The 10,552-nt window shown below is 43.7% G+C and overlaps 1 protein-coding gene across 2 annotated transcripts in view; it reads left to right on the top strand.

Annotated features, from left to right (window-relative positions):
- Positions 1 to 10,552, top strand: part of atp10d (ATPase phospholipid transporting 10D) — a 41,648-nt gene that overhangs the window by 27,538 nt on the left and 3,558 nt on the right. The window contains exons 12-21 of one of the 2 annotated variants that reach the window (XR_004326851.1): positions 885 to 1,560; positions 2,366 to 2,472; positions 3,390 to 3,516; positions 3,796 to 3,980; positions 5,062 to 5,362; positions 6,177 to 6,253; positions 7,403 to 7,528; positions 8,260 to 8,457; positions 9,026 to 9,106; positions 9,747 to 9,839. Coding sequence is in view for 1 of the 2 variants with exons in the window: in XM_032499809.1 (XP_032355700.1) it covers positions 885 to 1,560; positions 2,366 to 2,472; positions 3,390 to 3,516; positions 3,796 to 3,980; positions 5,062 to 5,362; positions 6,177 to 6,253; positions 7,403 to 7,536; positions 8,267 to 8,439; positions 9,006 to 9,106; positions 9,747 to 9,851 (1,986 nt within the window). In the remaining variant the exon portion in view is untranslated. Of the gene's footprint in view, positions 1 to 884; positions 1,561 to 2,365; positions 2,473 to 3,389; positions 3,517 to 3,795; positions 3,981 to 5,061; positions 5,363 to 6,176; positions 6,254 to 7,402; positions 7,537 to 8,259; positions 8,458 to 9,005; positions 9,107 to 9,746; positions 9,852 to 10,552 lie in introns of those variants that run through there. The other variant, XM_032499809.1, reaches the window with a different exon arrangement.

Raw genomic sequence — 10,552 nt, 5'->3', positions numbered from 1 at the left:
TAAATGACCTTGGGTAGCTATAGGTGCTATATTTGTCAAATTTCTTCTTCTTCTCATTCTTCTTATTCTTATTATTATATATTTTCACACTGTAATGTTGCAATCAATCATAGGTTGATTACAATGTGAAATGAAATGAAGAAAGGCTGATGTCCCCTTCTTTGGAGAGAATGCAGGTTGAATTGATGTTGGATTATTCTATCTAAGAAAAAAAAACAAAACATTTAAGATTCAACATTTAAAATCCGTTATTAATCCCGCAACGGGGAAATTCACAATGTTGCAGCCGCAAGAGAAAGGGAAACAAAAGTACAAGACACAAATAATAATTAAATATAAGAGGGAAGAGAGAATGACTACTGTACTGTTGTACTCTATTTCAGTGTTGCTTAGTCACATTATTGCACGGTCACTCCTGGTGTGTGTGTTCTATTTTATGCGCATTATGTCCATGAGAGGGCAAACCAATATAACAAGAGATATAAACTTTATTTTCTAACACAAACATGTCTTTGAAAAGATCTACATACCTACTCATTACAGAATAAACAAATAAAGCCTTGTACTGTAAAATGTAATTTACAGTGGTCAAGAAGAATCGTTGTCATAACTCGCTGAATGGAAGAAAATACGATGGTTAGTAATAAGAAGATACTGACGTTGTCAGCTTCGGTTTTTCTCGTGCACTGATTCGCTAGTCAAGGGCTAGCACTCCACCAATCAGATTGGTCATCGAGTCCGACTGCCCGAGAGACTGCAGCTCCTCCCCCGACTGACGACGGCACGGAAAACACCGAACAGACTCGATAATCGGGTTGGTGGGTCAGCGCCTTTACAAAAGCTGATCCAATGTTGTCTTTTTTTTTTTCTTCTGTTCCTTGCAGGTGCCTGAGGCACAAACACCTCTCAAGTCCCTGGAGGAATTCAAGCTGATGTTCCAGCGCTTGAGCTTCTCTCCGTTCACAGCCCTCTCCACCCTGTCCCCTTCCCAGATGAAAGGCAGCCCTCTCAGCTTCACCCGGAGGCTGTTTGCCCGGGGAAAGACCGGCTCCTTCACACCCACTAACAGCACCACAGACGGGCCACACCTGGGCCAAGAAAGCCACCTGGAGCCCCCCAACCTGAAGCGAAAACTGGACTTTTCCTCCACGGCTGAAGGAGGCGATGCTGGCCAGATGGAGCACAGGGACACAGAGGCTGAGGATGCAAAGACAAGCCCTGACAGGGCCAGGCAGGATGTGGAGGATCTGATTAGAGAATTGGACTGTGAGAGCGACACTAACGAGGGACTGCTGTATGAGGCGGAGAGTCCAGACGAGGCGGCTCTGGTCCACGCCGCCCAGGCGTACCGCTGCACCCTGCGGGGACGCTCGGCAGAGAGTCTGCTGGTAGATCTGCCGGGAATCGGCTCTCTGACGGTCCAGCTACTCCACATCCTGCCCTTTGACTCCAACAGGAAGAAGATGTCAGTGGTGGTGCGCCACCCGCTCACGGGACACGTGGTGGTTTACACCAAGGGAGCCGACTCCGTCATCATGGACCTGGCTGAGACGCCCCAAGGTAACTACGGAAGAAAAGGTTCTCTCAGGTCTGGTGGCTGGTTCAGATGCATTTCATCCACTGCTCAGTGGAGACAGAAGCTCCCAAGAAGCTGTAGGATTCTCTTTTGTTTTTTTTTCCAAGGTTACAGGAAACAGAACAACAAAAGCTGAGAAGACTTTTGATTACAAAACTATCTTTGCAGATCTGCATGTACCGGAGCTGGCTTGGGCTCTAAACAAAAGGTCTCACTTTTAAAGTGCCTATATTATACTCATTTTCAGGTTCATAATTGTATTAAGAAGTTGTACCAGAATAGGTTTAAATGGTTTAATTTTCAGAAAACACTATATTTTTGTTGTACTGCACATTGCTGGAGCTCCTCCTTTCACCCCGTGTGTTGAACTCTGTTATATCTACAGAGTGAGGCATCTCAGTACCTAGGTAAGGACTACTAGCCAGTCAGAAGCAGAGTATGATGTAGGACGCCCTACATGTTATTGTAGGCTCAGTTTTATTCATAAAACTTAATTTCTTACAACATATATAGTAGGGGGTCCCTGTTCCGTCTCTCTTTCAGTTAAGGGTTCCTTAAAAAAAATTAAGAGCCCTGTTTTAAAATAATACATTTTAAAACTGTAATTGCAATATCACAGTAGCGTGAAAGCGTGATATTTTTGCTGAAGGTTATCATGCAGTCAGTGCCTTATACCGGTCCATGCCTAATACAGCCCTGGCTGAAGAAATGTGTCTTTGCCTGACTGCTCTATAAAAACAAATACTAATGTTAACAGCAGTGTTTGTCTGTGTGACATGTTGTGTTCAGGTGCAGAGCAGGCTCAGGAGATCTACAGTCACATCAGAGAACAAACCCAAATTCATTTAGACGGCTATGCCAGAGAAGGCCTTCGCACACTCTGCATTGCAAAAAAGGTACTGCTTTGGACACACATTAACACACATTTTTAATAGAAGGGGTGTCACCTTTTCAAATTTTAATATGAAAATCAATCAATCAGTGAGTGAGTTATGGAAACCTGTTTACCTGTGAACAAATTTAAAACATGGGGGCTTTAACAGGACTCTAGGGTGCATTCAATTACACCTAATAAACTCTGAGAAACTCCAGTTATTTTTTTTTGACCATGTGGCCTTAGCAATAAAGAAGCCATTCTTTAATGTTGCCGGCTGTGTCGGTTCAAACAACGTTTAGGGCCGGCACCGTTTTAAAAGTATCGTTTTAGCACCGGAAGCGAAAAAAACAAAACAATACCCCACCCCAACTGTAAAACAATGTGTGTGTGACTCATAGACTGTATATAATTAATGGAGAGAGCATGTGTGACGTCACCCATTGGTTTGTGGAGATCTGCTATGAGTCGTCAAGTTTGCCGTTACGAGTGCAGCCATCCTGGATGTGACAATTTTAGACTAGGGGGCTGAGGGAGGAGCCCTTACACTCTATGTTACCTTACACTCTTTCACTGGCAATCACATCATAGCCACGCCCTAAAACACCCCCCCCCCCCCCCCCCCGCTTTATCGCCGATTTTAAAATCCGAGTCCAAAAGAGTCCGTAATTCAAAAACTTGTGAAGACTTAAAACTAGCGATTGAGACCATAAACTCATTATGAAAATGTTCACTGAGGTAATAAATCAAGTGAGCAGTGGGTCACTTTCTCACAGACTTCTACAGAAACCGGCCTCCGTCTGCAACCACACGTCTCGCCCTCTGCTGGAGAACAGATAGAATGCAGGTTTAAGGCACCTCCGCATTTGCACTTTGCCGAACCTGAAGTCTTTTCCATTACTATTATACAGTCTATGGTGTGTTTTGTGTCCGGAGCAGGTTGTAGAAGAGGAGGAGTACGAGGTGTGGCTGAAGGGACAGCTGCTGGCAGAGAGCAGCATAGAGAACAGAGAGGAGCTGCTGCTGGAGTCCGCTCAGAGACTGGAGACCAACCTCACGCTGCTGGGTAGGAGGGACCACTTGTGTACCAGAGCTGGGAGCACAAAGTACTTACAGTTACTGTAGGGCTGGGCGATATGGAGAAAATCCAATATCACAATGTTCTTGACCAAATACCTCAATGTCGATGTGGCGACAACATTATAGGGTTGACAATTGGTTCTTTTTCTATGATAAATCATAAGAAATGTCAATATCTAATTACTGAGTGGTAAGTCAAATAATAGAACAGACTGGTAAGTGTGTGTGTGTGTGTGTGTGTTTGTGTGCGTGCGTGCGTGCGTAGGCACCACTGGTATTGTGGACCGACTGCAGGAGGAGGTCCCAGAGACCATCGAAGCTCTTCAGAGGGCCGGGATCAAAGTCTGGATCCTCACTGGAGACAAAAAGGAGACGGCCATCAACATCGCCTATGCCTGCAAACTCCTTTGTCCCAACGACCAGCTGCTGACAGCCAGCTGCGGAAGCAGGGTCAGTGGCCAATGGATTGTTGTGCATTGTTGTGGGGATTTTTTTTTTTTTATGAAAATGCAAAATGTTTATCTTTGGCAGTTGTTTAGGCTTGCAATGCCTTTTTACCTCTCATCGTGATAATGTAGATCCCTGGCAAGTGGCTGTTTGGATTATTGTCACTGCCCAATCATAAGTCATGAAGATGGTTGGCTTAGAGTGTTTTGAGGTTGGTTGTCTCAGGTGCTGCTCTAATACATACATTACAACCAGAATCCGCTTTATTTGCCAGGTATGAGGACACATACGAGGAATCTTTCCTTGGATCATCATTGCTCACAATGTGCTTACTCATACAAAACAAACAAATAGTATATACACACTAATTTATACACACTCCAAACAGAAACAATATATAGGCAATAGTGCAATGAAGAGTGGAAAGTATGCAGGAGTAAATTGTGATAGTTATTATTTTAAATGTGGAGCATAGTGCAAAGGATGCTGGAACAAATAGTATTATGTTATTATGTTACAATATGAGCAGCTCTGAAATAGAGAATGAAAATGATGAATAAATAATAAGTACTAAGTGGAACCAGTAAAGAGGTGCTGATTAGAGACAGTGTTGCTGGGTAATTGCACAGAATTGAACCCGACACTGTGAGTAAGAAGTCAGCTGTTCATTACAGTGATGGCTTGTGGGAAGAAACTGTTCCTGAGTCTGTTGTTTGGTAGCTGTCAGAAGCTACTTACTCGGAAAAAAAATGTCCATGAAAAAGTCATGTTGCATAGTGGTGTTAGTTTACAGCTTGTACAGATTAACTTATATATTATAATAAAGGTTTAACAATGACTGGCCAAATGACAGTATATAAAGATGGACCACGCATCTCCATTTCCTCCCACTGAACGAATGTGAAGCCCAACATCAATGTAACCAGGAGTGTTTACGACAGCTGTCGCGATCTTCAGGCCCAGCTGCTTAACGGATAAAAACATAATCATTTATGCATTGCATCATTATTGCGATAAATGCAATGATGTGAATGTACTGTGACTCTACGCCTCAGTATACTTACGGGTTTCTTACGTGCATCAGGATGTGTGTGCAGTTCTACTTGAGGAGCTCAAAGTGGAAGTGCAGCGCGGTAAAGCCAGTTTGACAGAGCCGACTGCAGCAGGGAATCATGGGGAATCGTCCCCCGGCAGCGTGGCAGGCTTCATTCTGGTTATAGACGGACGGACGCTGGAATGGGCCCTACAGGAAGACCTAAAGAGCCACTTCCTGGAGCTGAGCCAAGGGTGCAAGGCAGTCATCTGCTGCAGGTCCACCCCGCTGCAGAAGAGCCAGGTGGTCCGGCTGGTCCGGGACCAGCTGGGCGTCATGACCCTCGCCGTGGGTAAGGACTCCGCCTGTAACATTCATAAGAATATTTACAAAATAGCAAAATGTTAATGAATAATTTGTCTTTTTAGCATTTATTCCCGCTAACATATGATCTCTTTTAATGTCCTAAAACTAAACCTGGATCTCATAGAGGCAGGCGTTATTGTTAGACCTGTTGGACAAATCAAAACCAAAATTTAAAATACTAGGAGTGGGAAAGAAAATCCATTCCTGTATGTATCGTTATTTATCTTGTTATTTACTTCACGGCGACTACATCATATCCATTTCCAGCAAAAACAGAGCGAAAGCAGAAAATGCAGAAATTCCACGTTATGAACTTCTTTACAAATTAAATAAATGTCAGACCGACGTGTGATGTCATTCTTTTTTTTAAAGATTATATTTTGGGGAAGAGAGATGGGGGATGACACACACAACGGACTTAGTCTACATGGGGCAAAGGCTTATTCTGGGTGAGCTGTAGGTCGCCCCATGTGGTGTCATTCTTCTTAGAAAACAATTCATTTTTAGAAATGTCTCATGATATATTGACCCCAGAAGTGTATTAATCAACTTTTGTTTTTGTAAAAGAAAAAGAAAATCCCAATACTCAATGCTATCGTATTGCAATACTTCTAGAATTGCAATAAAAGAAAATCAAAATCTAATCTGCACCCGTACATCTTGAAAGAATCAAATGCAAATGCATATCCTCCCAGTCCTATAAAATACTTACCAAGCATATCTGATCTTCTAATATGTGATATGCTTTGTAGACACCTGAACATGAAGGACAAATGAAATGGAAGTTTGTGTTGATTTAGGTGACGGAGCCAATGATGTGAGCATGATTCAGGTGGCTGACGTGGGCGTGGGGATATCTGGTCAGGAGGGCATGCAGGTAACGACCGCTAGATTTAGCCCGACACAACACCTGCAAATCCCACAGGTCTTTACAAAGGACGTGGTTTGGTAATTGGCCTATTGAACTGACTTTGTTTGAATGTGATTGAACTCCAATTTCTCCTAATGTTTTTACTGTTTTATCTCACTTGATGGTGGTGGAGCCAAAGACTATTTTCAACAACGTGGACAACAAAGGTTTCTAACCAACTAAATAGCACACAGCTTTCTCAGCTGCCACGGTGTAGACCGCCACAGGGCAACGACGCCTGCTTGTTGTCCATGTAAACTCTCCACACTTCTCTGGTGTCTAAGGGGCCGTCCACACGGAAACGCTTTTTGGTGCAAACGCACGTGTTTTGCATCGTTTTGGCCGATCGTCCAAATGAATCCTGTAAACACACTGCCTGATGGCGCACTTTTTTGAAACCTGGTCCCAGGGTGAAAAAAAATTCAAAAACGTTGCCCTTGCGGCATTTTCTTGCGAAGCCCCATACTTGCGTATTAATGATGTCATCGCCACACCCCTCAACCTCTAGCTTTCAACCTCTTATCCCGCGATGACATATCACAAGGACAACAATGGCGGACTATCTTCTAGTGTTCCTGCTGGAGAAGATATTGAGCCTATTAGGGTTTCTAGGGCAAAATATTTTATATGATATTATAATATTTTGGTTTCTTCTTCTATTGTCTGTTTGCATACAGCGTGCAAGCTTATGTGCATGCTCCGCCTCTTCTTCTCTGTTTTTGTTGAATTTCTGCAGCAGAAACAGCGCCACCTATAGGCCTGGGATATGAAGTAGCGGGTTGAGTCATTTACAAATGGATCCATTTGGACGTAAATATTATTGAATGGGGGGGGAAGGGATGCTACTAAAAGTTGGAACGAAGACATGTTACTTGCGCTGAAGAAGTGTGCGCATGCGCTGACAAGTGCAAGCAGCCTGTTGCAGTGCTACTGTGACACAGAGTTTACCTTCAGGGATCAATAAAGTATTTCAGATATTAGCATCCATGTGTTTATAGTAGTTGTCAGTAGGAACTAACAGAGGGACATCTGTTTCTTTTTTTCATTTTAATTATTAGCCCCTGTTGCATGTGAAGCAATCAGTAAGGTTTGTGTCACTGTGTCCCCCCCCCCCAGGCTGTGATGTCCAGTGACTTTGCCATCTCCAGGTTTAAACACCTCAGTAAGCTGCTGCTGGTCCACGGCTCCTCGTGCTACTCTCGTCTGGCAAACATGATCCTCTACTTCATCTACAAGAATGTGGTGAGAGTTCTTTACTGAAGACTAAAGTATCTGGTTAAGATCGTGGTTTTGTCTCTTACATCAGGAAGAGTTGCCCAACACCCTTATAGAAACAACTATGGAGACACCGAATGTAGATTTTTGAGGTTCGGCCAAATACCAAATCCACTGGGAAAGATTCTGCCGAATCCGAAATCGAATACCGAATCCTCAGTCCATTAACACAGTAAACACATTAATGAAGTAAACACACCTGGCTAACACTTGTTTTCAGATGCGACTGGCCTACCTTCGCCGTATCTAAAGTTGCTGCATTTTGGTGGCCTTCTGTAGATTCCTTCATGAACTACTGGTATTCTTTTGAGTGTTTCATTTCATTTTCTCCTGGATTAAGTTAATGGTAATTCACATCCTTTTTTTTCTTTTTACATCATTTACAAAAAGATGTCAAGCCACTGTGCCGTTCCTGCAAGCACTACAAAGTACAATAAATCATCTTAACAAGAAAAACCACTCCTCCCGTGTGTGTGGTGTGTGTGTGTGTGTTGGTGTGTGTGTGTGTGTGTGTGTGTGTTGTGTGTGTGTGTGTGTGTGTGTGTGTGTGTGTGTGTGTGTTGTGTGTGTGTGTGTGTGTTGTGTGTGTGTGTGTGTGTGTGTGTGTGTGTGTGTGTGTTGTGTGTGTGTGTGTGTGTGTGTGTGTGTGTGTGTGTGTGTGTGTGTGTGTGTGTGTGTGTGTGTGTGTGTGTGTGCAGATGTATGTGTTCTGCTGTTCTGGTATCATTTCTTCTGTGGTTTCTCTGGAAGCGTCATGACCAACGCCTGGGTGCTCATCCTCTTCAACCTGCTCTTCACCTCCGTTCCTCCTCTGATCTACGGCGTGCTGGATCAGCACATGCCTGACACTCTGATGGAGATGCCCGAGCTCTCACCAGGTTATGCAGAGCTCCCAGGTGACCACGCACACACACACACACACACACACACACACACAGACCCACTTTCTCAAAACCTGCAATCCCGTCTCAGCTTTATTAATGCATTTAATGTGAAATGTGTTCCTAAGCAATGGGGAAGTATTGAAATGGGACCACATGGCACCAATGCTCTACTCTGAGACCCAGAATGATAAGATATGACAGAATACTAAAGACTAAAGATGGTCTGATATGGGTGACCGGATAGCTCAGTTGGTAGAGCGGACCCCCATATTATATAGAGGTTTACTTCTCTATGCAGAAGGCCCGGGCCCAGCTCCAACCTGGGGCCCTTTGCTACGTGTCATTCCCCTCTCTGACAAATAAGGGCCTAAAAATGCCCCAACAATATATATATATAAATATATATAAGATTTGTGCCGTAATGTTGTAATTTCTTTTTGTTAAAATGGATTTTATAATATTGGCATTAAAATAAGTATTGTTTAGGAACAGGTATTGAAGTCACGTATTGGTATATTGAACATATTTGAACGCTACCCAGCCCTAGAAGGACGAACAAGTGAATCGTGTTTCTGTGCAGGTCTATGCCCCCTACGTGTTCTGGATCACAGTCCTGGATGCGTTTTACCAAAGCCTCGTCTGCTTCTTCGTGCCTTACTTTGTAAGTACACTGTGTCAAATCCTGTGTCAAATCTTGTTTGTCAAGTACTTCCTTCATCGCTTCTCTTTACAAATCTGTGTCTGCTCCTCTAGCTGATCTCATGGTAGACCCTGCTCAGTGTTTCCTTTTTTAAGATTTGTTTTTTTAGCCGTAGGGGCAGGTCTGTCGAACAACAACCCAACAAAATGTATATTATATTACACTGACTCACTTACCGTTTTAATGTTTCCAGATGTTTGATAGCAGGACGATGAGCTGACAGAACTGACAAGTTGAACGTTGTCCAGTTAGAACAGACCCACCGCGGTGAGGTTTTTGGTGGAGCTGTTTGTTAATAGTCAACTCAAAATGTGGAATTAAACTGGACGGGCCCAGTAACCTCCGAGTAGTTCTACTTGTTGTTGAATTGCAATGTGAGCGAGCAACAGCCAACGGGGGGTGCGTTATGTCGGCGGGATCATTTAAAAGCCAACCGCGACTACGTTGTAGTCTGCCCTATTTCTGATACCCTATTTCTGATACCCTATTTGTGATTGCCATGGCGGGCCGCCACTACAAAATCAACATAGAGGAAACACTGCTGCTCATTCAGTCCTGTCCCATGATCCCACTGGAAGTGTTGTTGTGATGTTTGTCTCAGGCATTCGCAGGATCCAGCATTGGTGTGTTGTCTTTCGGCTCTCCGATCAACGCCTCAGCTCTCCTCATCATCCTGCTGCACCAAGTCATCGAGAGTCACACTCTGGTCAGACACCCTGCTGTACTATACTAACAGTTATTGGAAATCAAACTGGACCATGTCTCCATTGCTTTGCTATTTTAATACTGAATTTTTTGGCCTGGATGTTGTTCAATTCAATTCAGTTTTATTTATAGTATCAAGTCATAACAACAGTTATCTCAAGACACTTTACAGATTAACTAGGTCTAGACCACACTCTATAATTTATGAAGTCCCAATAATTCTAGTAATTCCCCCAAGAGCAAGCATAGTGCGACAGTGGCAAGGAAAACCTCTCTTTTAGGAAGAAACCTGGGACAGACCCAGGCTGGGGGTGTGGCCTTGACCAACTGCCACTTTGCTCGTTTGAAATCCATGATGTCTCTCTCTCTCATGGGGGGGGGGGTCAAATTCTCTGGGCGGGCAAAGCAGAAAAAGGGGAGGTAGCCTTGTCCCTTTTGACCTCATTAGGGGCAAGATTCCAGATCGGCCCATCTGAGCTTTCATCTTCTCAAAGGCAGAGCAGGATACCCAGGGCTCGGTTTACACCCATCACCATTTCTAGCCACTGGGGGACCATAGGCAGGCTGGGGGGATGCATATTAACGTTAAAAAACCTCAAAATGAAATTTCCATGCCATGGGACCTTTAAAAAATAAATAAATGGAATTAATTGTGATTTAAAAAGATTGTTTTGAGACAATTAATTGTACAGTCAGTTGGAA

This window comes from Etheostoma spectabile, chromosome 20 (genome assembly GCF_008692095.1).
Source record: "Etheostoma spectabile isolate EspeVRDwgs_2016 chromosome 20, UIUC_Espe_1.0, whole genome shotgun sequence".
NCBI lineage: Eukaryota > Metazoa > Chordata > Actinopteri > Perciformes > Percidae > Etheostoma > Etheostoma spectabile.
The sequence above is the reverse complement of the archived record's forward strand: the minus strand, read 5'-3'. Positions and strand labels throughout refer to the sequence as shown.